This window comes from Gymnoscopelus microlampas, assembly GCF_963454915.1.
Source record: "Gymnoscopelus microlampas genome assembly, chromosome: 5".
In the NCBI taxonomy this organism is placed as follows: domain Eukaryota; kingdom Metazoa; phylum Chordata; class Actinopteri; order Myctophiformes; family Myctophidae; genus Gymnoscopelus; species Gymnoscopelus microlampas.
The window spans coordinates 59,228,248-59,255,662 of NC_139942.1; the positions used below are offsets into that span (position 1 = coordinate 59,228,248).

At 42.5% G+C, this 27,415-nt stretch overlaps 1 protein-coding gene across 5 annotated transcripts in view; it reads left to right on the plus strand.

The window, feature by feature from the left end:
* Positions 1-264: 264 nt before the first annotated feature.
* Positions 265-27,415, plus strand: part of LOC311045759 (dynein, cytoplasmic 1, intermediate chain 2a-like) — a 30,358-nt gene continuing 3,207 nt past the window's right edge. Inside the window, exons 1-14 of one of the 5 annotated variants that reach the window (XM_084057782.1) lie at positions 265-416; positions 2,815-2,926; positions 6,439-6,586; positions 12,111-12,243; positions 12,798-12,860; positions 13,843-13,967; positions 14,994-15,074; positions 16,357-16,519; positions 19,030-19,129; positions 21,261-21,386; positions 23,910-24,056; positions 24,212-24,325; positions 25,408-25,541; positions 26,544-26,688. In XM_084057782.1, coding sequence (XP_083913908.1) covers positions 2,819-2,926; positions 6,439-6,586; positions 12,111-12,243; positions 12,798-12,860; positions 13,843-13,967; positions 14,994-15,074; positions 16,357-16,519; positions 19,030-19,129; positions 21,261-21,386; positions 23,910-24,056; positions 24,212-24,325; positions 25,408-25,541; positions 26,544-26,688 — 1,587 coding nt within the window. In that variant the 5' untranslated portion in view covers positions 265-416; positions 2,815-2,818. The remainder of the gene's footprint in view (positions 417-2,814; positions 2,927-6,438; positions 6,587-12,110; positions 12,244-12,797; positions 12,861-13,842; positions 13,968-14,993; positions 15,075-16,356; positions 16,520-19,029; positions 19,130-21,260; positions 21,387-23,909; positions 24,057-24,211; positions 24,326-25,407; positions 25,542-26,543; positions 26,689-27,415) is intronic. The other 4 variants (XM_084057783.1, XM_084057784.1, XM_084057785.1 and 1 more) reach the window with 4 other exon arrangements.

Consider the following 27,415-nt stretch of genomic DNA (forward strand, 5'->3'; position numbering starts at 1 on the left):
AAAAAAAGCCTAAAACCTGAGAATATGTCACAATGACATGATAGAGCACTTTGTAAAGGCTATTTATCCATTTAGACCAATTCTTTGTTATTAAAACAGGTTTTGTTACACAGACACTATGTGTGTTGTATAGCTTTGTTTAAATGCTTCATTTATAGTTTTAATTAATGAATCATAAATGAATGATTTCTGTTTGCTCTAGAGTAAACTCTTATTCTGACGAGATCGTTTACCGGAAGTGTAAATGTTGCCAGCAGGACTTCCTGTTCGCTCAGAACACAGAGGTTCCAGCGTCACGTCCATTCTGCTACCTTAATATTACATTATTCACTTTATTATTGTTATTGTTATTATTATTATCATTATTACGTCATTTCTCCTGTTGAACTGCGTCACAGAGACTGTTTTATTATCAGGTAATTTACATATTTAATTCATCCGTTAGGTTTCATTGTAACGGCCGTTATATATTATATATATATATGTTAGCATCAGAACGGTGGCTAACGGTACGAGCATCATATTATTCATATATTATATATATTATTATATATCTATATATTAGCATCATAATGGTGGCTAATGGTAGAAGCTAAAGAACAGATCTACAAGCTATCGACGCGTCTACAGCTTAGATCTGTTCTTCCTGCAGGCTGTGTCAGGGTGACGTCATAGAACCCAGAGCATAAAGACAGCTTTGTTGTTGTTGTTCACATGATGACAATAACAATAATAATAATAATCATAATTATGATTATAATAATTATAATAAGTAATGTAAAGTATACATGATGTGAACATGCACAGCACATCATTATAATAAAAATAATAATAATTATTAATTATTATAACATGCACGGTATCATTATTATTCATATCAGACCTACATGTTCTTGTTTTTGCCCCAAAATGACTGGATAAACAGCTTTTTGTAGTAATTGTAGAAATATTAGGCCTTAATTTAACATTTAACTTATTTTACACACGTGTATATTTTTTACCATTTGGACCAAACAGCCAGTTTAAAATAGAGGTTCATTATATTTAGTATAAAGGTATTAATACATTTATTATATTTAATATAAATGTATTCATATATTTATTATATTTAATATAAAGGTATTAATACATTTATTATATTTAATATAAAGGCATTAATATATTTATTATATGTATTATATTTAATATAAAGGTATTAATATATTTATTATATTTATTATATTTAATATAAAGGTATTGATATATTTATTATATTTAATATAAAGGTATTAATATATTTATTATATTTAATATAAAGGTATTACTATATTTATTATATTTAATATAAAGGTATTAATATATTTATTATATTTATTATAAACGTATTAATATGTTTAACATGATGCTTACTTGTTGTTAACTAGTTGTACGAACTCTTGTTTTAGTTTTCTATTGTTTTATTGGATCTTGTTTAGTCGATACACTTATTTGTTTGAGCTCGTGCTCATTTGATTTAGCTATTTTGTCTCATGTGTTTATGACAGTAGATAGCTGATATATAGCACTTTTACCTTAGCACTAGGTATACTCTTTCGTTCCCTATCTATGTTCTATGATGCACTTATTGTAAGTCTCTTTGGATAAAAGCGTCTGCTAAATGACTGTAATGTAATGTAATGTAATGTAATGTAACATGGAGGTTTATTCTTCATAATATTTCATATAAATGGGTCTAGTGTTTAGACGGTGCCTCAGGACTCACATGATCTATGAAACCAATCACTGTTTTCACTCTGTTTACTATTTATCTCTCTATTCTGACCGTCTGTCTGACCGTCTGTCTGTCTGTCTGACCGTCTGTCTGTCTGTCTGTCTGTCTGTCTGTCTGTCTGTCTGTCTGTCTGTCTGTCTGTCTGTCTGCCTGCCTGTCTGTCTGTCTGTCTGCCTGCCTGCCTGTCTGTCTGTCTGTCTGTCTGTCTGCCTGCCTGCCTGCCTGTCTGTCTGTCTGTCTGTCTGTCTGTCTGTCTGTCTGTCTGCCTGCCTGCCTGCCTGTCTGTCTGTCTGTCTGACCGTCTGTCTGTCTGTCTGTCTGTCTGTCTGTCTGTCTGTCTGTCTGTCTGCCTGCCTGCCTGCCTGCCTGCCTGCCTGTCTGTCTGTCTGTCTGTCTGTCTGCCTGCCTGCCTGCCTGCCTGCCTGCCTGCCTGTCTGTCTGTCTGTCTGTCTGTCTGTCTGTCTGTCTGTCTGTCTGTCTGTCTGTCTGTCTGTCTGTCTGTCTGTCTGTCTGCCTGCCTGCCTGTCTGTCTGTCTGTCTGACCGTCTGTCTGTCTGTCTGTCTGTCTGTCTGTCTGTCTCTGTCTCTGTCTGTCTGTCTGTCTGTCTGTCTGCCTGCTTGCCTGCCTGCCTGCCTGCCTGCTTGCCTGCCTGCCTGCCTGCCTGCCTGTCTGTCTGTCTGTCTGCCTGCCTGCCTGCCTGCCTGCCTGCCTGCCTGTCTGTCTGTCTGTCTGTCTGTCTGTCTGTCTGTCTGTCTGTCTGTCTGTCTGCCTGCTTGCCTGCCTGCCTGCCTGCCTGCTTGCCTGCCTGCCTGCCTGCCTGCCTGCCTGTCTGTCTGTCTGTCTGCCTGCCTGCCTGCCTGCCTGCCTGCCTGTCTGTCTGTCTGTCTGTCTGTCTGCCTGCCTGCCTGCCTGCCTGCCTGCCTGTCTGTCTGTCTGTCTGTCTGTCTGTCTGTCTGTCTGTCTGTCTGTCTGCCTGCCTGCCTGCCTGCCTGCCTGTCTGTCTGTCTGTCTGTCTGCCTGCCTGCCTGCCTGCCTGTCTGTCTGTCTGTCTGTCTGCCTGCAGCATCATGTCAGATAAGAGTGAGCTGAAGGCGGAGTTAGAGAGGAAGAAGCAACGCATCGCTCAGATCCGAGAAGAGAAGAAGAGAAAAGAGGAGGAGAAGAAGAAGAAAGATGTGAGTAAAAAACAACTTGTTTCATAGAAGAAGAAGAGCCTCCATTGGTCTCATTATATATAACGCCTGGGATTCGAACCCAGGTCTCCCACGTGGAAAATATCCCTGTCCCTGTTACATATATATTCATTTATCATCTATATACAATACAATGTATATTATATATCCCTGTTACATATATATTCATTTATCATCTATATACAATGTATATTATATATCCCTGTTACATATATATTCATTTATCATCTATATACAATGCATATTATATATCCCTGTTACATATATATTCATCTATATACAATGTATGTTATATATCCCTGTTACATATATATTCATTTATCATCTATATACAATGTATATTATATATCCCTGTTACATATATGCAAGGGATAATGCATGGGGAGGCAGTCATTATTGAAATTTAAAGCCCGACAGGGCGATTAACCACCGAGGCGCAGCCGAGGTGGTCAATCGCCCTGAAGGGCTTTAAATTTCAATAATGACTGCCTCCCCATGCATTATCCCGCTTATTACACGGCTACTTAATAAATACATAAATAAATTTACCCAAAAGTAACAACAAAACGAAGTATTTCCTTGCTTACGGCAATGAAAGTATTCCATAAGTAGCCTATTGGGCTGGGCGGAGTTTGCCTCGGAAAACAAATGACAAAATAGAAAAAAACTCGCCCCAAAACACACTCGCCCCCCATTCTATATACTGCCGATTTGCCTGTAATACCGCCGGATTTGCCCCGGGGCGACTGTGTTTTGGGGCGAGCGTTTTGGTATTCCCCCCGTAGCCACGATAAACAAGGAAGTGCAGTGGATCAAATAGAATCACTTTTCGGTCATTGCATCGTCTATTTCTCACTTCAAATGTTTTCAAAAACATTCTTGAGAGCAACGTTTAGTTGTAAATGACATTGGTTGTTTGTTTACATGGCTGTCATGTTGGATAAAGCATAAAACAAAGCAGCGGAGGTTGATATGAGCAGGTGTTCTGAGTCTCTGATTACACAGCGGTCCGTTATTGAGCTCAGCGGTCATTATCGAGAAATAATGACAGATGACTGACCAATCAGAATCGAGCATTCAACCAAGCCGTGTAATAAATTCATTTATCATCTATATACAATGTATATTATATATCCCTGTTACATATATATTCATTTATCATCTATATACAATGTATATTATATATCCCTGTTACATATATATTCATTTATCATCTATATACAATGTATATTATATATCCCTGTTACATATATATTCATTTATCATCTATATACAATGTATATTATATATCCCTGTCCCTCCTACGCTGCTGCTTAGAACCACACAATGTAACAGAACAAACTAGACTCTACCTTTACACCATGCAGTCTTATGTTCATGTTCACTACACTGTCTCTCTGTATTCTATGATCCTATAGTTTACTGAGACACTACACTGTCTCTCTGTATTCTATGATCCTATAGTTTACTGAGACACTACACTGTCTCTCTGTATTCTATGATCCTATAGTTTATTGAGACACTACACTGTCTCTCTGTATTCTATGATCCTATAGTTTACTGAGACACTACACTGTCTCTCTGTATTCTATGATCCTATAGTTTATTGAGACACTACACTGTCTCTCTGTATTCTATGATCCTATAGTTTACTGAGACACTACACTGTCTCTCTGTATTCTATGATCCTATAGTTTATTGAGACACTACACTGTCTCTCTGTATTCTATGATCCTATAGTTTACTGAGACACTACACTGTCTCTCTGTATTCTATGATCCTATAGTTTATTGAGACACAACACTGTCTCTCTGTATTCTATGATCCTATAGTTTACTGAGACACTACACTGTCTCTCTGTATTCTATGATCCTATAGTTTATTGAGACACAACACTGTCTCTCTGTATTCTATGATCCTATAGTTTACTGAGACACTACACTGTCTCTCTGTATTCTATGATCCTATAGTTTACTGAGACACTACACTGTCTCTGTATTCTATGATCCTATAGTTTACTGAGACACTACACTGTCTCTCTGTATTCTATGATCCTATAGTTTACTGAGACACTACACTGTCTCTCTGTATTCTATGATCCTATAGTTTACTGAGACACTACACTGTCTCTGTATTCTATGATCCTATAGTTTACTGACACACTACACTGTCTCTGTATTCTATGATCCTATAGTTTACTGAGACACTACACTGTCTCTGTATTCTATGATCCTATAGTTTATTGAGACACTACACTGTCTCTGTATTCTATGATCCTATAGTTTACTGAGACACTGCACTGTCTCTCTGTATTCTATGATCCTATAGTTTACTGACACTACACTGTCTCTCTGTATTCTATGATCCTATAGTTTATTGAGACACTACACTGTCTCTGTATTCTATGATCCTATAGTTTATTGAGACACTACACTGTCTCTGTATTCTATGATCCTATAGTTTACTGAGACACTACACTGTCTCTGTATTCTATGATCCTATAGTTTACTGAGACACTACACTGTCTCTCTGTATTCTATGATCCTATAGTTTACTGAGACACTACACTGTCTCTCTGTATTCTATGATCCTATAGTTTACTGAGACACTACACTGTCTCTGTATTCTATGATCCTATAGTTTACTGAGACACTACACTGTCTCTGTATTCTATGATCCTATACAGAGATGCTGCTAGCCCTGCGTCCTGCGTCTCTGACGCACATTTTTAATAAAGGACGCATTAAACCAACCATCATTTGCGTCCATGGGACGCATACAACTAAAGCGTCCCGGTGCGACACAAGCATAAATCATTTGAAGGGAATCCCACTTTTTAAGAAGAAAACACCAGAGCAATAAATACCGCCGCAAACATCTACTTTTCTTAAACAAATATCTCTGTTCCGTTTACATTCTCTTCCCCCTTCCACAAAGTGTTGTTGTTCTTTAGTTCCTATCTATCTCTGCTCCTATGAAGTGTACATTATCTTTTTCATAGTATTATTATGACCTTTATATCGTAGTTTGTACCCTGTGTTCTGAGTTTATGACTACAACAAGCTGCATAATAGAATGTACATTAGGACAGTGGTTCTCAACCCGTGGGTCAGGACCCCCAGGGGGGTCCCCACATGATTTTTGGGGGGGGGGGTCCCCAGATGACAGTGAAGTCACAATCACCATTACTGCATCAAAACTAATCAACAAACTATACTATAATAAATACGGGCAAAACTATGAAATAATGTAAGAGAGAAGCGATCTACAAGCAAGGCGTTGTGAGCTTGTAGATCGGATTTACAAAAAAAAAAAATGCGACCTTGTAGATCTGCTATTTTCACAATATGTATCTGTGTTTATGTTCTTGTTGTCAGGGAGACAATATGTATCTGTGTTTATGTTCTTGTTGTCAGGGAGACAATATGTATCTGTGTTTATGTTCTTGTTGTCCGGGAGACAATATGTATCTGTGTTTATGTTCTTGTTGTCAGGGAGACTCTAAGCGAGGAGGGGAGGGGGGAGGAGGAGCAGGAGGAGCCGGAGGAGGAGGAGGAGGAGAGGACTCTGACCTGGAGAGGAAGAGGAGAGAGACTGAAGCTCTGCTGCAAAGTGTTGGAATTACTCCTGATATACAGCATGGTACGCACACACACACACACGCACGCACGCACGCACGCACGCACGCACGCACACGCACACGCACACGCACACACACACACACACACACACACACACACACACACACACAGGATGTACAAAGGACATAAACACAGTGCAGTCAGATGAAGGGAAAACAGTCAGTTACAAAGTGCATGTAAAGCAGAGCATTGTTACATACAAAACTAAAGATGACATACTTGTCAAACACAGCGGACAACGATCACAGGTAAAGGAAACAACGCCTCCTCCACATTGAGCGGCTTCCTATAATAGCTGATATTGAGCAGTACCTTGCTAATTGTTTAGCCCTCCTTTTGGAGAGGCCGGCCATTTGCAGGCCCCTCACAACCAACTTGTGTCCTATAGACTACCAAAGATAAAAAACAAAAGGTTACATCTGTAGCCTAGCTGAGAGATGGTCTGCTCTAGCTGATGATATTTTAGCACTTTGGTTAGGAAGGCTTCCTCTAAGCTGTAATCAAAAGTACAGCCGACCTCCAGAATGAACACCTCTCTATGGTTCTCATTAACAACAATGACATCAGGGTGTTAGCTGAAATGTTAGAGAACACAGAATCATCGTTACACAGGTTAAACATGTTATAATGTTAGAGAACACAGAATCATCGTTACACAGGTTAAACATGCTCGGCTTCACAGTAGAATGCTTATACAGCATGATGGAGGACCTGAACATAGAAGTGATATCTTTAGATATCAAATCCACTATTCTGTCATCCCCTGTATACATGGCACCCATTTAAGATGTGGGACATGGTTTCAGCTATTTGTTCATGACCATGATGTATACAGTGAGGAGCATGGTTGCCTGGAAACCAGATGGAGAGGTTTAGTTTAGATGGTAAAACCTGCAACCTCGCTTTCAGACTAAAGACAACAATGCATTCATCTAAAGCAGGGGTCCTCAACAACAAATCTTGAAGGTCCACAAATCCGTTTTTGAATAAGGCTAGGGTCCGCACATGCACGCGCGCGCATGTGCCCCCCGCGCGCGATTTTTTCGCGGATTTGGGCGGATTCGGGTACTTTCCCCCCCGTTTTTTCTTACTTTAATTCGGTTTTAGGGTTAGGGTTATAGTTATTTAAAAAATATATATATATATTTTTTTTTATTTTTTTATTTTTTTTATTATAATTTTCCCAGGGTCCACAGAGAGGTGCCCCGCGGTCCGGAAACGGACCGCGGTCCGCCTGTTGAGGACCCCTGGTCTAAAGCAACATTTTTGAACACAGCGTGAGAGACAGAATGGTCCGCAGCAGGGAGACATGCAGTCTTCAGAGAGACAGACAGAATGGACAGCAGGGAGACATGCAGTCTTCAGAGAGAGAGACAGAATGGACAGCAGGGAGACATGCAGTCTTCAGAGAGAGAGACATAATGGACAGCAGGGAGACATGCAGTCTTCAGAGAGAGAGACAGACAGACAGAATGGACAGCAGGGAGACATGCAGTCTTCAGAGAGACAGACAGAATGGACAGCAGGGAGACATGCAGTCTTCAGAGAGAGAGACAGAATGGACAGCAGGGAGACATGCAGTCTTCAGAGAGACAGACAGAATGGACAGCAGGGAGACATGCAGTCTTCAGAGAGAGAGAGACAGAATGGACAGCAGGGAGACATGCAGTCTTCCCTTGTTGTCTCAGCTCGGTCCAGTGTTGTCGCTGTCTTTGCTGTTGTGCCCATAAGAGGCGGCCTCGGGCATTAGTCAGTGTGAGTTGGTGTTCTGTTCCACACACAGTCATAGATGCTCTGACAGAGATACTGGAGTCAGATGTAAAGTCCTCCAAAGACAGCCATCGCCTCAGAGTTAGACCCAACCCACTTCAAGGTAACATCAGCCCAACAGCACAGATCGTTTAAGTCCGTCCAGTCTGACCACACACCGAAGCCGGGAGAGCGACTGTCTAGCTTTCCACTAGGTTTCCTCCTGAAGCCTATAGGAAGCTAGGATCCTCCTGAAGCCTATAGGAAGCTAGGATCCTCCTGAAGCCTAGGAAGCTAGGATCCTCCTGAAGCCTATAGGAAGCTAGGATCCTCCTGAAGCCTAGGAAGCTAGGATCCTCCTGAAGCCTATAGGAAGCTAGGATCCTCCTGAAGCCTATAGGAAGCTAGGATCCTCCTGAAGCCTAGGAAGCTAGGATCCTCCTGAAGCCTAGGAAGCTAGGATCAGAGCCACATGCCAGGAGGACCTTACGTCGTTTTAGGTCCAGGAACAGAGATGAACGTGCAAGCTCTCTCACATACTGGTCATCATTGTTCAACATATTTAACAAATGTCACACACACACACACACACACACACACACACACACACACACACACACACACACACACACACACACACACACACACACACACACACACCCTCACACTCGATGTAGGTGAGTCAATATATGGTAAAGAAAATTGATATAAAATGTTTTTCAATGGATTGTGGTAGAGTAGTGGGCATGCTAAATAACATACTAAAAGTTTACCAATGAAAAAGAAATGCAAAGAATTTTTCAACTGATTCTGGTAACTCTGGACATGCTTAAGAACATTCTACAAATTTAGGAAAATATACCTTCCGGAAAGGCATAATTTCCAAGATGGCGTTCAAAATGGCAGCCGGCCAAGCTTAAAATAGCTTTTTATCTCAATAGAAAAAATACATACGAATGATTTTTCCCTTGATTCTGGTACCTCTAGATTAATCTCTCAAGAACAGATTCTGCTCTGCGTTTGAATCTGTCGGGGGGGTTCGTCATATCGCCTACGCACTGGCCTACAAGTGGGCATGCCTTCAGATCAGGAAGCAGGCCACGCTTTACCCAATCAAATGTAGTGGGCGGGATTACGTGTCCGCCGATCCTTCCCCACTAGAAACAAACTGAAACTAATTTAACAATAGCGTCCTCGGAGCAGACAAAACCACGGAAAGATATTCACATTTTAACTTGCTCTTTCATCATAGAAACAAGTGCCTTATAACCAAAACCATCCATGTTCTCTGGGAGAAGTGGTGTTAGTGTTCCGTGTAGAAATATATTGTTAGTGGGAATGAAAACATAGTCGCACCACCGGAAGTGAAAGGCTGAAGGCAGACCAAAACCCCGGTTTCCTTGAACACGGGTGCTACGTCGTCTTCCTCCCAGAGCCAACTGAGATAGTCAAAAACAGCAGAGGGCGCTGTTTTTCCTTTTCATTTGGCGATGGGTTCCCACATTGCCTCTAGGTATGCTTAAGAACATGCAAAATCTAGGTAAATATACCTGCTGGAAAGGCGGGACAAATCGGTTGTCCTGCAAGTTCCACCCCCAGTTCAGGGCATCCATACCATCTTCTGTTCCCATCCAGACCATGATCTGGTAGTATGCTCTATGACGGTGACATTTGGTAGCAGGTTCAGTTGGTGGCAGACGTTCAGGCGTTACAGTTGATGAAGCACAGACAACCTTCTTGAAAAGTGTTATATCGCATTGTTGCGATATAACAGCGAACCTGGGCTCTTTCCACCAAAGAAGACCGCCATTACCTGGCACCAAATGTCATGGATCACCTCTGTGGTCTGGTTTGGGACAGTGAATCCATTGGCACAAGACCAAAGGACAGGATCCCTTTTTGCAAGCTTCTGGAAAGCAGTCTTTTTTGCCAACCCCGAAGATCCGAGAAGTCGTGTCACAGCCAGTCACAGCATGGATGAACGTCAATGATGAACACATATCACGTCCGAGTGCTTCTTTTAAAGTGTTTATGTCATACACTTTAAAACTACCATCAGCTTTCCACTTGTCTGATCTGAAATAAAGGCCCTTAACGATCTCCCTGTGCATAGTAAAGGAGTAAGACAAGGAGATCAGTCGAGACGCCATCTTGAAAATGGCAGCTTTGTGGGAAGTATATTTTGGTAGACTTTTAGTATGTTATTTAACATGTTATGTATGTTATAGTATGTCATTTAGCATGTTATGTATGTTATAGTATGTTATTTAGCATGTTATATATGTTATAGTATGTCATTTAGCATGCCCAATACTACCAGAATCCATTGAAAAACATTTTGTATCAATATTTTTGAGGTTAAGTGACATTTTTTCATAGATTGACTCACCTTATAGGTTTGATTGTCTTTTTTGTCTGACTCACATGTCAACCTGTCTCACATGTCAAGCTGTCTCACATATTGACCTGTCTCACATGTCAAGCTGTCTCACATGTCAACCTGTCTCACATGTCAAGCTGTCTCACATATTGACCTGTCTCACATGTCAAGCTGTCTCACATATTGACCTGTCTCACATGTCAAGCTGTCTCACATATTGACCTGTCTCACATGTCAACCTGTCTGCATGTTGTCTGCATGACTTCTGGTTTCCACACAAAGCCTTGGTTTGAGCATTTTAATAATAATAATAATATGAATAATAATGATATATAATGTTTATCAGTATAAATCATGTTTGCTCAAATAAACACTTTGTGTGGAACTCGACCTTTAACCGTGTTTGCATTCATTTTCATTCTCTTTTTCCTATTTTCTCTCTCCTGTTGTTTCTCTACACCCCCCCCTTTTCCCTCTACACCTCCATTTTCCCTCTACACCTCCCTTTTCCCTATACACCTCCCTTTTCCCTATACACCTCCCTTTTCCCTCTACACCTCCCTTTTCCCTATACACCTCCCTTTTCCCTCTACACCTCCCTTTTCCCTCTACACCTTCCCTTTGTTTTTGATCCGACTGCATGCATACTGACTCACTCACTCACTCCTTACTCACTCACTCACTCACTCACTCACTCACTCACTCCTCACTCACTCACTCACTCACTCACTCACTCCTTACTCACTCACTCACTCACTCACTCACTCACTCACTCACTCCTTACTCACTCACTCACTCACTCACTCACTCACTCACTCACTCCTCACTCACTCACTCACTCACTCACTCACTCCTTACTCACTCACTCACTCACTCACTCACTCACTCACTCACTCCTTACTCACTCACTCACTCCTCACTCACTCACTCACTCACTCACTCACTCACTCACTCACTCACTCACTCACTCCTTACTCACTCACTCACTCACTCACTCACTCACTCACTCACTCACTCACTCACTCACTCACTCACTCCTTACTCACTCACTCACTCACTCACTCACTCACTCACTCACTCACTCACTCACTCACTCACTCACTCACTCACTCACTCCTTACTCACTCACTCACTCACTCACTCACTCACTCACTCACTCACTCACTCACTCACTCCTTACTCACTCACTCACTCACTCACTCACTCACTCACTCACTCACTCACTCACTCACTCACTCCTTACTCACTCACTCACTCACTCACTCACTCACTCACTCACTCACTCACTCACTCACTCCTTACTCACTCACTCACTCACTCACTCACTCACTCACTCACTCACTCACTCACTCACATGTCACATGACATGTCACATGTCCACACTGCACATGCTCAGTAGGTCATCCTCTGCGGGTGGTAACAGACGATCTGTTTCACTACCTAGTCCCCGCCCCCATGTCTCCTTCCAACAAATCGGTGGGCAGCGATGCAGGAAGCCAGGACTCTGCCGACGGAAACGCCGGACCCAGGTGTGTGTGTGTGTGTGTGTGTGTGTGTGTGTGTGTGTGTGTGTGTGTGTGTGTGTGTGTGTGTGTGTGTGTGTGTGTGTGTGTCTGTGTGTGTGTGTGTGTGTGTGTGTGTGTGTGTCGTAGTCGTTTATGTTTATGTTGGCGGTGTCGTAATGACTGTGTGCTGGAAATAGTCCATCTACATGCTTGTAGATCTGTTATTTTTGGAAGCATAAAATGACTAGTCTTAGTTCTACTGGATCTCTTCTCCTCTAGTTCTACTTTTTATTTAGTTTTAGTCAGTGAAAAAAGTTCTCCGTGGACAAACTGAACAGTTTCTAACGTCTCAGTTCTTTGAGACCAACAACATCTTTAACTTGTCCTCTCTTTTCTCCCTCCCTGTCTGTCTGTCTGTCTGTCTGTCTGTCTGTCTGTCTGTCTTTCTCTACCTCTGACGCTGTCTTCTTGCTCTTATTGTTTCCTGTCTTACTCTCTCTCTCTCTCTCTCTCTCTCTCTCTCTCTCTGTGTGCTACTAACTCCCTCTGGTGGCATGGTGTGGTACTGCATCTATCAGGACGTTGCACTGGGATCCTGACCCTTCCACTCTGCAACTGCACTCTGACTCTGAGCTCCTGGGGTACAGCGTGTGTGTGTGTGTGTGTGTGTGTGTGTGTGTGTGTGTGTGTGTGTGTGTGTGTGTGTGTGTGTGTGTGTGTGTGTGTGTGTGTGTGTGTGTGTGTGTGTGTGTGTGTGTGTGTGTGTGTGTGTGTGTGTGTGTGTGTGTGTGTGTGTGTGTGTGTGTGTGTGTGTGTGTGTGTGTGTGTGCGTGCGTGCGTGCGTGCGTGTGTACACCTTCCACTTTGGCCTGCCTTCACACCTGTCTCTCTGCTTGCATGTCTTGAGAATTGGGAAACATCATGTTTTACCAAAACAGTTCAAACTATTACTTATTAACACCTTGGGTGCCAAAACCGTGAAATCAATCTTTTTGTCTTTTCCACAAGGGGGGGGGGGGGGGACTAGTGCAGCTCTCGAATCACACACAGTGACTCTGAGAAGGAAGGGACAGATGGATCACCGTGCCAAAAACACTCCTCTCCTGTGTGTGTGTGTGTGTGTGTGTGTGTGTGTGTGTGTGTGTGTGTGTGTGTGTGTGTGTGTGCGTGCGTGCGTGCGTGCGTGAACTCTTTGATGTTTTATTACATGGTTTAATAGTCAACTCTTTGATATTTTAAAATATATTTTCCTGGCATAATTGAGCATTATTTTTTTTTCTAAATAACATTAAAGGTTTTGTCCCAATTCTCAAGAATGTGTGTAAAATACAAATACAACACAAATGATAATAACAGTCAGTATTATTTACAGAGAAAGAAGGGGGAGGAGTTAAACTATGTTCACTGATATTCTGTTAGGTTGGGTTAGAGTTACATCTGTAATAGGTTTTGGTTATTCATTCCATGTGTTGTTTATTCCTGTGTGTGTGTGTGTGTGTGTGTGTGTGTGTGTGTGTGTGTGTGTGTGTGTGTGTGTGTGTGTGTGTGTGTGTGTGTGTGTGTGTGTGTGTGTGTGTGTGTGTGTGTGTGTGTGTGTGTGTGTGTGTGTGTGTGTGTGTGTAGGCGTGCTGCAGTGCGTCTCTCCATGTCTAAGCTGACTCAGGTTGACTTCCAGCCCAAAGAGATGGTTTCCTACTGCAAGGAGACTCAGACCGCTGGGGACGCTCTGGTGCACACACAGGCTAAAGGTACACACACACACACACACACACACACACACACACACACACACACACACACACACACACACACACACACACACACACACACACACACACACACACACACACACACGTTTGTATTACTATACTTTTGAGGACATCAACACTTTAGGACAGCCATTTTATGAATGTCATTTAAAAAAATATGTATTTTGCCATTTTTAACCGTAAGCCTAAAGCCGAAAAACAGCAGATCTATAAGCCCACAACGCGTCGCGCTGTGACGCGTTGTGGGCTTATAGATCGGCTGTTTTTCGGTGCATGACACATGGGCACGCAACTAAGTATAAAATCATGTTTAACTCTAATTCCAATCCCTAAACCTAAACCTCTAAATGTCTAATCCTAACCTGAAGGCTTTTCTAATTGTTAACGCATCTCAAAAACATTATTTGGGCGGTGTAGCCGCCCCCTATAAGTGAGTTTTGGACACCGACCAAAACATTTGTGTACCCCCTAACCCTTCCATTGTTAATGCAAATCGATACTTTTTTCATATCAGCCAATCACATTACAGCTAGTGTCATCACCACTAACTGTAATGTGATTGGCTGACTTTGCAAATTCAGGACTGTGATTGGCTAGCGAAACACATGACACATGTGCAGCCCTATGAATAGCAGTATGGACTTAAAAAGTCATTTATCCTTTTTTTAAAGTGAGTCATGTTGTGATGACCACACACCGCCCACTTCACACTGGGTGTGATTTTTTTAACTATAGGACAACCATTTGTCTGGTGAGGACCAGGAAAACGGTCCTCACCATGTAGATTTCTTCAAATTCTACTATACTTGGTCCTCACAAGATTAGTAATACACACACACACACACACACACACACACACACACACACACACACACACACACACACACACACACACACACACTGTGTGTTTACCTTGTTGACTGTAAGTTATTATATGTTTATAATATTGTTATATTTATGTTCTACAGTCATGATAGAATGTTTGGGTTTGTTTTGATACCACAGAAGAAGAGGAGGATGAGGAGATGGCTCCTCCCCCTACAGAGGAGACGCAGGAGGAGGACAAACAGGAGGCGGAGGAGGAAGGTGAGACCGAACCCACCTTTATTTAAAAACATAAAAGTCACGTTGCTATGTATATGTCTTATAGATCTATAGAGCTTGTAGATCTATAGAGCTTGTAGATCTGCTACTTTTGATGCTGTAGTGTGATCAAGTAGGACGTTAATTTAAAATATGGAGATCAGTGGTTTCTGCCCGACAACAACAATATAATTATATACATTAATATAATATTACATTACATTACATTACAGTCATTTAGCAGACGCTTTTATCCAAAGCGACTTACAATAAGTGCATTCAACATAGGTAGGGAACAAAACTACTAATCACCAGAGGTTATAAGTGCATTTCCTGCAAAAAAACAAGCAACTAAGAGTATACCTAGCGCTAAGGTTAAAGTGCAATATATCAGCTTCCTATTTCCTTAAACAGATGAGACAAAATAGCAAAATCAAATGAGCAGGAGCTAAAACAAATAATTGTATTGACTAAACGAGATCCAATAAACAATACAACAATAAAACAAGCATTCGTACAACTAGTTAACAACAAGTAGGCCAGGCAGAGAAGAAGGATAGTGTTTCCTGAAGAGGTGGGTTTTCAGCCTGCGGCGAAAGATGGGCAGTGACTCTGCTGTCCTGACATCAGTGACTCTGCTGTCCTGACATCAGTGTCTCTGCTGTCCTGACATCAGTGTCTCTGCTGTCCTGACATCAGTGACTCTGCTGTCCTGACATCAGTGACTCTGCTGTCCTGACATCAGTGACTCTGCTGTCCTGACATCAGTGGGAAGTTCATTCCACCACTGTGGGGCCAGAACAGAAAAAAGTCGTGACCGTGTGGATCGACCAGAAGGACCCCTGAGTGACGAGGCAATCAGTCGCCCCGAGGTGGCAGACCGAAGTGGTCAGGTAAGGGTGTAGGCATCGACCATAGCCCGGAGGTAAGAAGGAGCTGTTCCTTTCACTGCCCTATAGGCTAGCACCAGGGTTTTAAACTGGATGCGAGCCGCTACGGGGAGCCAGTGTAGAGAACGGAGAAGGATAGTTGTGTGGGTTGAACACCAGACGAGCCGCAGCTTTCTGAACAAGCTCCAGAGGTCTGATGGCAGATGCCGGAGCACCAGCGAGGAGGGAGTTGCAGTACTCCAGGCGGGAGATGACAAGACAGTGTGTGTGTGTGTGTGTGTGCGTTTGCATGTGTGTGCGTGCGTGTGTGTGTGTGCGTGCGTGTGTGTGTGTGTGTGTGTGTGTGCGTGCGTGCGTGTGTGTGTGTGTGTGTGCGTGCGTGTGTGTGCTTGCAGAGGCTCCCAAGGAGCTGACGGAGGAGGAGAAGTTGCAGCTGTTGCACTCAGAGGAGTTCCTGTCGTTTTTCGAGCGAGGGAGCAGGATGGTGGAGAGAGCTCTGTCTGAACGGGTCGACGTCTGCTTTGATTACAGCGGACGAGACCTGGATGACAAGGAGGGGTGAGTGTGTGTGTGTGTGTGTGTGTGTGTGTGTGTGTGTGTGTGTGTGTGTGTGTGTGTGTGTGTGTGTGTGTGTGTGTGTGTTTGTATTACTATACTTGCGAGGACCAAGTATAGTAGAATTTGAAGAAATCTACATTGTGACATTGTGAGGACCGATTTCTTGGTCCTCACAAGACAAATGGTTGTTTTATAGTTAAAATAAAGATTTTTAGAGATACGTTTACAATTAGAAAAACATTCAGGTCAGGATTAGACATTCAGAGGCTAGGTTTAGGGATTGGAATTAGAGTTAAACACGATTTTATACTTGCCAGTGTCACGCACCGAAAAATAGCCGCTCTATAAGCCCACAACGCGTCGCAGCGCGGCGTGTTGTGGGCTTATAGATCGGCTGTTTTTCGGCTTTAGGCTTAAGGTTAAAAATGGCAAAATAATATATATGTTTTTAAATGGCATTCATAAAATGGCTGTCCTAAAGCGTTGATGTCCTCACAAGTATAGTAATACAAACCTGTGTGTGTGCGCGTGTGTGTGTGTGTGCGCGTGTGTGTGTGTGTGTGTGTGTGTGTGTGTGTGCGTCTACCACTGTGAAGCAGAGCACGTTTAACCTGTGTAACGATGATTCTGTGTTCTCTAACATCTCAGCTAACACCCTGATGTCATTGTTGTTAATGAGAACCATAGAGAGGTGTTCATTCTGGAGGTCGGCTGTACTTTTGATTACAGCTTAGAGGAAGCCTTCCTAACCAAAGTGCTAAAATACCATCAGCTAGAGCAGACCATTTCTCAGCTAGGCTACAGATGTAAACTTTTGGTTTTTATCTTTGGTAGTCTATAGACACACACGGCCGGAAACGGAAGGCCTACAAATTCACGCCCACTTTTGGATTTGCGCCGCTACTCGGGGTCCGTTAGAACGATGAACTGCAGCTCTCAATGCATGCAACACAGCAGAGGGTAGACGGCAGACAGACAAGTTGTCGCATTTCAGTGACATCACTGTCTTTACGAGCGCCGAGCGCTGACCAGTGGTGTACCCACTGTAGAGACCAGTCCAGTTTGCTAATAATTCACAACTACAGTGCCAGATAATCACCAAGAGAGTTAAAAAAAGAAAAGAAAAAACGTTTCAGTCATTCAGTCCGACTTCACTGTAGCCTATAGTAGCCTTTTCATAAATTATATTTGTACTTAGGCTGTCCTGAGAGTTTATAATATTTAGAGAAATTTAAAGTTTCAAATGCAAAAGTAGTGGTAGTAGTTGTGAATTACTGGACATTTAGACTGAATGTTTCATTTATCCTCATCTTGCGCTAATGCACGCAACTGTTTTGCCAGGTTTTATTTTTGTTGTTTCTCATAAGCGTGCATCCGTTGTCTGTCAACAACACAGTAGTCTGTGCTGCGACTTCAGTGCGCTGACTCTCTCCCCACCCGCCCCCCGCCCCCTTGCGCTTAAAATACATGCAAAAAGGCTGTTCGCTGTAGAGACAGGGACAGGCGGTCGCCTGCCCAACTAAGATCTCGCCTCCCCTAAAAATAAAAAAAAATAACCCGAAACTGTGTCATTGTGTGCTTAATGTCCTCAAAGTCACGCATCCAACAAGCTTTGAATTGAGCAGATTGGACCTTCTGTTCCAGAGATAATGACCAAAACATATTGAAAACGGCCACTTTCGCCAGTTTTCTGGGTATTGAAAACCTCAAGGCGATGCGTCTGTGACGTATATACCGTGCGACCTCTTAAACTATAGATCTCCGATGCTAGCGGTTTTGACATACTGATGGAGTATATTATAGTATATTGTGGGTAGTATATCGAGATGACAGATATGGGACATTAAAAAGGACAAATTAAACAAATGGGACAGTTTATTAGAACACAAAAAAAAATCGCTACAGCCTCAGTAGTTAACCAGTGAAATGAGGGTATTTTACAATGCCTCTCATAGAGATTGCATTGAGAGCTGCAGTTCATCGTTCTAACGGACCCTGAGTGTCAAAAGTGGCCGTGAATTTGTAGGCCTTCCGTTTCCGGCCGTGTGTGTCTATAGGGCACAAGTTGGTTGTGAAGGGCCTGCAAATGGCCGGCCTCTCCAAAAGGAGGACTAAACAATTAGCAAGGTACTGCTCAATATCAGCTGTTATAGGAAGCCGCTCAATGTGGAGGAGGCGTTGTTTCCTTTACCTGTGATTGTTGTCTGCTGTGTTTGACAAGTATGTCATCTTTTGTTTTGTATGTAACAAAACTCTGCTTTATATGCACTTTGTAACTGACTGTTTCCCCTTTATCTGATGCACTGGCAGTGTTTATGTCCTTTGTACATCCTGTACTTCTGTTTATGTGGACATAAATACATTTATTAACGCATTGTTTTATTATTTCAGTGATATACAAGCAGTTTTATTTGATGTTTTATTTATTAATGTATTGTTTTATTATAATTTTACAGTGATATACAAGCAGTTGTATTTATTAATATATTGTTTTATTATCATTATTTCAGTGATATCCAAGCAGGAGCCAAGCTGGTTCTGAACAGACAGTTTGCAGATGAGCGTTGGACCAAGAACAGAGTGGTGACCTGTCTGGACTGGTCCTCACAGGTGTGTGTGTGTGTGTGTGTGTGTGTGTGTGTGTGTGTGTGTGTGTGTGTGTGTGTGTGTGTGTGTGTGTGCGCGTGCGTGTATATTGTGTAGTAGTGATGCGTGGGTAGTTTTTTTCATAACCCGCCCCGGTTAGGGGTTAGGGTTAGTATATAGGGTTAGGGGTTAGGGGTTAGGGGTTAGGGGTTAGGGTTAGTATATAGGGTTAGGGGTTAGGGGTTAGGGTTAGGGGTTAGGGGTTAGGGTTAGTATATAGTAGTATACACACCCCAAGTGTATTCCAGCATGTGATTTTTTTATTTTTTTATTTTTGTGTGAGAGCGGTGTCGACCCGCTACGTCCGCAGCCCGCAAAATTGTCTCCGCCAGGCCGAAAGGCATGGAGAGAGAGTATGTTTTGTAGCCTCGCGTAGCCAGACAATATCACACGACACACTGCGTGGATATTAGTCTGGTCCCTATCAACGGTAGATTTTCTTCCAAGGGGCGGTTACAAAAAGATCCAAACGGACTCTATTGGTTAGACCTAAACCAATCAGAGCAGTGCTTCCTTGAACGAACCAATCAGAGCAGTGCTTCCTTGTACGTCATTGCTCCAAATAAGGTGATAAGCCCGCCCACATTTGGATACTGGGCCCTGGTTGGTTCCGCACAACTGCGGAGGGAGAGAATTGAAATCTCTATGGAGGGGGGCCAGACCTAATCTGCCGAGGGCTAAAGTGCATGCAATTTTGCAAAGGCAGATTCGTCTGGAACCAGGCTATATGTTTTGCCCCCTGTCCGTCCGTCCGTCCGTCCGTCCGTCCGTCCGTCCGTCCGTCCGTGTGTCATTCTGTCTTGTCTGTGTACAGCTAATCTCCGGCACCGTTGGCTTGCTTGATCGCAGTGAAACTGTGCACACACACTCCCTGGATGCCAGAGCAGAACCTCTGCCCCAAATTTTTCACATGGGCCTTTTATAGCACCCCCAGGAGGCCGATTTGTGCAAAACACATATTTGGACAGTACTCCTACAGATTTTGTCCAAAAATCCCGCAAATCGGTACACAGTATCTCTACAGTCATTAAAATAAACGGCTCATTTCAGATTTTTCAGATTCCGTCCTGATTGGCAAAAATTGGCTTACAAAGTTTGTAGGAGTGCTCCGTTTTGAACAAAATGCCTCAAATCATGAACACAGCATGCAACATGACATTTTGCACACACATTCCCATTAAGCCGAGGAAGAAATGCCATTTGAAAATATTTAAATCAGCCTCATGGTGGCGCTATAACAGGCCGTTTTGTGTTTTTACCTATAACTGCACCGATCCATGTAAAACTTTGTATGCACACTCTCTAGAGGTCAAGGAAAAACCTTTGCCCTGCATTTTCCACATTTGCCTTTTATAGCGCCACCAGGAGGCCGACTTATGTAAAACACATTTTTTGATATTAAGCCGTCAGATTTGAACCAAATTTCATGCAAATCGGTACACATGATCTCTGTAGTCATGTGATCAAGACGGATCTGTTTCTATTTTTCATATTCCATCCTGATTGGCTAAGATTGACATTAAAGTTTGGCGTGGCCCGTTTTGAACAAAATGCCACAAATCATGAAGGCAGCGTCTGATTGCGGTGAAACTTTGCACATTCGCACTACGTTGAGGAACAAATGCCACCATTTTAACATTGCCCTGTTATAGCACCACCAGGAGGCCGCTTTTTGCAACACTTCAGCCTGCGGGTAACAGGTCAGCCTGCGGGTAACGGGTCAGCCTGCGGGTAACGGGTCAGCCTGCGGGTAACGTGCGGGTAACGGGTCAGCCTGCGGGTAACGGGTCAGCCTGCGGGTAATGGGTCAGCCTGCGGGTAACGGGTCAGCTTGCGGGTAATGGGTCAGCCTGCGGGTAACGGGTCAGCCTGCAGGTAACAGGTCAGCCCACGCATCACTATTGTGTAGGATAGCCTAACCCTACACACTGTAGGAGGTATCCAGAGCTCCTGGTCGCCTCCTACAGTGTGTACATAACAGTGTGTACATAACAGTGTGTTTATAACAGTGTTTATATAACAGTGTGTACATAACAGTGTGTTTATAACAGTGTTTATATAACAGTGTGTACATAACAGTGTGTACATTGTGTAGTATCCAGAGCTCCTGGTCGCCTCCTACAACAACAATGAAGACGCTCCTCATGAACCTGATGGAGTGGCTCTGGTTTGGAACATGAAGTACAAGAAGACCACACCGGAATACACCTTCCACTGTCAGGTAATGTATATATATATATATATATATATATATATATATATATATATATATATATATATATATATATATATATATATATACACATATATATATATATACATTGTAAAGGAAGGGACTGCACACTGCAGGGAACAGAGATGGACAACTTACTACTGCATCAAATATTTATCAGCACAACGCGTTTGGCCGTGAGCTTGTCAGGGTTGGGAGGGTTACTTTTAAAAAGGAATCCCCTACAGTTACAAGTTACTTGCTAAAAAATGTAGTCAGTAACGTAATCCCGTTACTCCATTTAAAAAGTAACTACTAGTTACTTTCAGTTACTTTTGAATTACTTTTAAGCAAAACTGTATTTAATTAGATAAAACACGTTTTACCATTGAAAGCAGGCCTGGAATTTCATGTCAATTATATGAGGGCACAAAGGCCAAATGCCAGGGCAAGAAGGCCATCAAATAAAACGATGATTCCACGGAAATAATGAATTTAACTTGAAGGTTAAGGATGATTTAATTTTAATATAGTACAAGACAAGTGTAACTATCTGTGAAATATAACTCATTCATTTCATAAAATTATGTAGGCCTATTGGGAAATTACCAATATTTGTACAAAGTCATAGCCTATTGGTCTCAATATTTGTCACATTCAGCCCTGGACTTCACTGACTGTAGGGGTCACATTAATCACATTAGAATCACAGATTAGAGATTTTATGTATTTTCCCCACAAGTTATTTTCATTCAAATGAAATGTGATTGAACTTGCACTATTAATGACTTTAGTTGGTTTTTCACAATTTAAAATGTAGTACTTCTTAATTATTAATAATTATAGCTTGTAGGTTGGCTTTTTTCACCATTTTAAATTGTTTTAAACTATATATATGTTTTTAAAGGAACAGTTTTTCCAACCAACAGTGACAACAGTTAGCCTATATGGTTCTTCATCAGTGTATGAGTCAGTTTGAGCAGATTTCATTCTAATTGGCTACTATGACTGCCTATGAATTTCATAGGCCTGGGTAGGTCACCCTGGCCTGGCGGAGATCTACCCTGTTGTGCGCAGCAGGTGAAGGCAATTAACTTAAAGAGGAGCTGCGCACCAAAAACAGCTCAAACGATGTGAAACTGTCACATTCTATCTGCTGAAATAAACTTCCCACTTGGATTATTGTTAACACACAAAGAGAACATGGATATTGTTTGCAAAAGGATTATATTTATTGTCCACCAGAACGGTGAGATCACAGCTTCTTTCTAAATTTTACATGCATACTGTTATTTCGACTTATTATTATTTTATTGTTTGGTGACAGTGTTATAATAATGTATAACTTGTTTTTAAAATTGATGAGGGGAAGGGAAGAATGTAATCTGCCTGTGACCCTGTAAACATTGACTAGACAGTAAAGACTCATTTTATTTATATAGTCTACAAAGAACTCAGGCCTATAAAATTATATTTATACCCCATAGGCTACTCTTTAAATAAAAAGCCTAATTTTATTTGACCTAAAAGACTGCGCTACCGATTATTTATCCCCAATCCAATATACTGTATATGTTCTCCTATCTATCCCCCTGTCTGCAGTGTTGCCTGGTCTGATTATTATAAGCCACATTGGGCTTATTTTTCTGAAGTTGCTTGTAAATAATGGTAGAACGGTTGTGAGCTTGTAGATCGTCTATTTTCAAATATTCAACATATATAAATATGTACATTGTTTAATGGACGACATATATAGCTATGAAGTGCTCATGTGGCCTTTTATAGTCGCTTCTTTTGGGCTTGTTTTCATAGACTTATTTTCTTATTTCTCTCGCAAAGTCTGGCAACACTGCTCTTTACGCAGCTGTCTCCAGTCTCACTGTGAGGATTTAGATTTTACACAGAGAGCTGCGCGCTGCTCAACTCCAATCCATTGCGGTCTGTGCGGACTAGTGTGCGCTCTTGCAGGTGGTTGGTTGTTTCGTTTGGTGTTATAATAATTTATAACTTGTTTGTAAAATTAATGAGGGGAAGGGGAGAATGTAACCCTCCTGTAACGCCCGTTACAACACCCCCGTTACTGTAATCCAGATTACACATTTTAAAATGTACTCTAAAGCGTTACCGTTACGTTTTGTTTTTACTCTGTTACATAACGGCGTTACATGTAATCCGTTACTTCCCAACCCTGCAGGTGATATACAACCAAGCTCACAGCCAAACGCGTCGTATAGTTGTCATCTGTTCCCTGCAGTGTGCAGTCCCTTCCTTGAAGATTCATCCCTTTTTTACATTTTATATATTACCTGCTGACTAGACTTGCACCTCCAACGGGATTATTTGGATGTGCAGGAGTCCCTTTTTTGTTCTATATATATATATATATATATATATATATATATATATACATATATATATATATCACATGTTCAGTTCATCAGATGTTCAGTTCATCAGATGTTCAGTTCATCAGATGTTCAGTTCATCAGATGTTCAGGGCTGCTGATCATTGCTCCTCTTCCTCTTCCTCAGTCAGAGGTCATGTCTGCCAGCTTTGCCAGTTTTCATCCTAACCTGGTGATGGGCGGGACTTATTCTGGTCAGATCGTCCTCTGGGACAACAGGAGCAACAAGAGGACCCCCGTCCAGAGGACCCCCCTGTCTGCATCCGCACACACTGTGGGTTACACACACACACACACACACACACACACACACACACACACACACACACACACACACACACACACACACACACACACACACACACACACACACACACTGTGTTACATAACATCCAGTGTAGTGACTAACGTTGTAACTGTGTCATTCAGCATCCAGTGTATTGCGTGTCAGTAGTTGGAACCCAGAATGCTCACAACCTCATCAGCATCTCTACTGATGGAAAGATGTGTTCCTGGAGTCTGGACATGCTGTCACAACCACAGGTATGTATGACTCTGTGTGTGTGTGTGTGTGTGTGTGTGTGTGTGTGTGTGTGTGTGTGTGTGTGTGTGTGTGTGTGTGTGTGTGTGTGTGTGTGTGTAAGACTAGCTACCTAGCCTGGTAAACCCTCCCTCCGGAAATCTCATTTTCATTTGATTTCTGGAAGGAGTCTGGCCTGAAGGCTTGTTTGGGCGTTTCTAGCCCGTTCACCAAATGGACGAGCCTATCAGCGCCGCCGCTCATCGTTCTGTGATTGACAGCGACAGTTGGCCAATCAGGTGGCGAGTTTGAGTGAGCCCGAATGGAGCCGAGTGCAGCCTGAGTGCAGCCGACAAAAGACGAACGGCAGCCATTGTTGTTGTGCGAGTGCCGTCACTTCTTACTTTAGTTTTTAAAACGTCTTAAAAAGTCTCAAACTTCGTTTTTGAGGCACGGAATTTACTATTAAGATATCGTTTGGGTAGAATTTAGTTGTTTAACTTCATATATGTGGTCAATTAATCATGACAGAGCCTATTTAAAAAAATACATTTAGAGAACCAGCAGGGGCGGGGAGTGACACGCATGTATCCCAATAAGGCAACCTATTTTGGGCATGGCCGTCTCAAAAGTCCCGTTGCGTCACATAGCCTGGAGGTGGTAAAAATGAACTGCTGATTGGCTGAAGGGGAATAACGATCATTGGCTGAAGGGGTTGTCAGTCAACGGTATTACTCCCGCCCAACTCCAGCCCACAGCCAATATTGCAGAATGGGCGATCTGGCCAGACTCACTTCTGAAATGAAATGGAAATGAGATTTCCGGAGGGAGGGTTTACCAGGCTAGAGTCTTCCTGGGTTATTAGCACTAATAACACATCTAAACAGCATCTTATTATCCTCTGAACTCTGTGTGTGTGTGTGTGTGTGTGTGTGTGTGTGTGTGTGTGTGTGTGTGTGTGTGTGGGGTGTGTGTGGTGTGTGTGTGTGTGTGTGTGTGTGTGTGTGTGTGTGTGTGTGTGTGTGTGTGTGTGTGTGTGGTGTGTGTGTGTGTGTGTGTGTGTGTGTGTGTGTGTGTGTGTGTGTGTGTGTGTGTGTACATACAGGACAGTCTAGAGTTGGTGTTTAAGCAGAGTAAGGCGGTAGCTGTGACCTCCATGGCCTTTCCTCTGGCAGACGTCAACAACTTTGTGGTTGGAAGTGAAGACGGCTCTGTGTATACAGCCTGTAGACATGGAAGGTCTGTCTGTCTGTCTGTATGTCTGTCTGTCTGTCTGTCTGTCTGTCTGTCTGTCCCTCTGTCCTCTACCTAACACTGGTCCTCATGTATCATGGAGTGTAAAAAACGTCTTATATTTTGTCTTAGATTTGCCCGTAGGCCAAACGTCCAAGTGAGATTTATCAAAGGATCCTGTACAGCCAATCCTAGCGTACATTTGGTCGGAGCTTTGATAAATCTGACGTCTGAAAACAAGCGTCATTTAAATAAAATGACCTTAAATATTCTCGAAACGCCCGATTTTACGACATGAAGAACCAGAATACGTCATCTCCCGCCTGGAGTACTGCAACTCCCTCCTTGCAGGTTCCCCGGCATCTGCCATCAGACCTCTGGAGCTTGTTCAGAAAGCTGCGGCTCGTCTGGTGTTCAAGTTCTCCCACACAACTATCCTTCTCCGTTCTCTACACTGGCTCCCCGTAGCGGCTCACATCCAGTTTAAAACCCTGGTGCTAGCCTATAGGACAGTGAAAGGAACAGCTCCTTCTTACCTCCGGGCTATGGTCGATGCCTACACCTTTACCTGACCACTTCAGTCTGCCGCCTCGGGGCGACTGATTGCCTCGTCACTCAGTGGTCCTTCTGGTCGATCTACACGGTCACGACTTTATATATATATATATATATATATATATATATATATATATATATATATATATATATATATTATAAAATATATTTTATTGGATCCGAGCACTCGATACATTGTTTTTTGTACCGTTTATGTCAAAAAAAAGATTTAAAAAAAAACAAATTTGAAAAGAAATAATAAAATATTTTTTTATAATAATAATAATAATATTCGAATATCATTTCTGAGGAAAGTTGACAGCCCTACCGTACGCCCATTATTTGGTCTACACCACGTTGATAAATTAGCCTTAATGTCTATGTGTGTGTGTGTGTGTGTGTGTGTGTGTGTGTGTGTGTGTGTGTGTGTGTGTGTGTGTGTGTGTGTAACAGTAAGGCAGGTATCACAGAGGTGTTTGAGGGACATCAGGGTCCGGTCACAGGGCTCAGTTGTCACACGGCTAGCGGAGCGGTGGATTTCTCCCACCTGTTCATCTCCTCCTCCTTTGACTGGACCGTCAAGCTGTGGAGCACCAAGGTACACACACACACACACACACACACACACACACACACACACACACAGCTTTAAAGTCCTGCTGAAATGGCTTTTATTTTGGAAGTTTCAGTGTGAAACGGTAGCGTACGTTTCTGAACCAATCAGAAGGTCCCATCCCCTTGGGCTATGGGAAGACATTAGCGAGAGAAGTCTATGTTCGTAGCCTGCATGAGAGAGAAAGAGAGAGAGAAGGGAGAGAGAGCTCCACTGGTTATCTAAACCTGAGCCAGACTTAAACCAGTTCATCTCAGGGAGAGGTTTGAGGATGTCTGTGAGGTCCTCATTATGACCCTGGGTTAGGGTTTGCTCAATCTGGGAACCCATCGCCAAATAAAAAAGCAAAAACAGCGCCCTCTGCTGTTTTTTACTCTTTCACTTGGCTCTGGGGGGAACAGAATGGAGCACACGTGTTCAAGGAAACCGGGGTTTAGGTCTGCCTTCAGCGCATCACTTCCTGTGGTGCGACTATGTTTTCATTCCCACTAACAATATTTCTACACAGAACACTAACGCCACTTCTCCCAGAGAACATGGATGGTGTTGGTTATAAGCCACTTGTTTCTATGATGAAAGAACAAGTTAAAATGTGAATATCTTTCTGTGGTTTTGTTTGCTACGAGGACGCTATTGTTAATGAGTTTAGCTTTGTTTCTGGTGGGGAAAGATCGGCAGACACGTAAATCCCGCCCACTACATTTGATTGGGT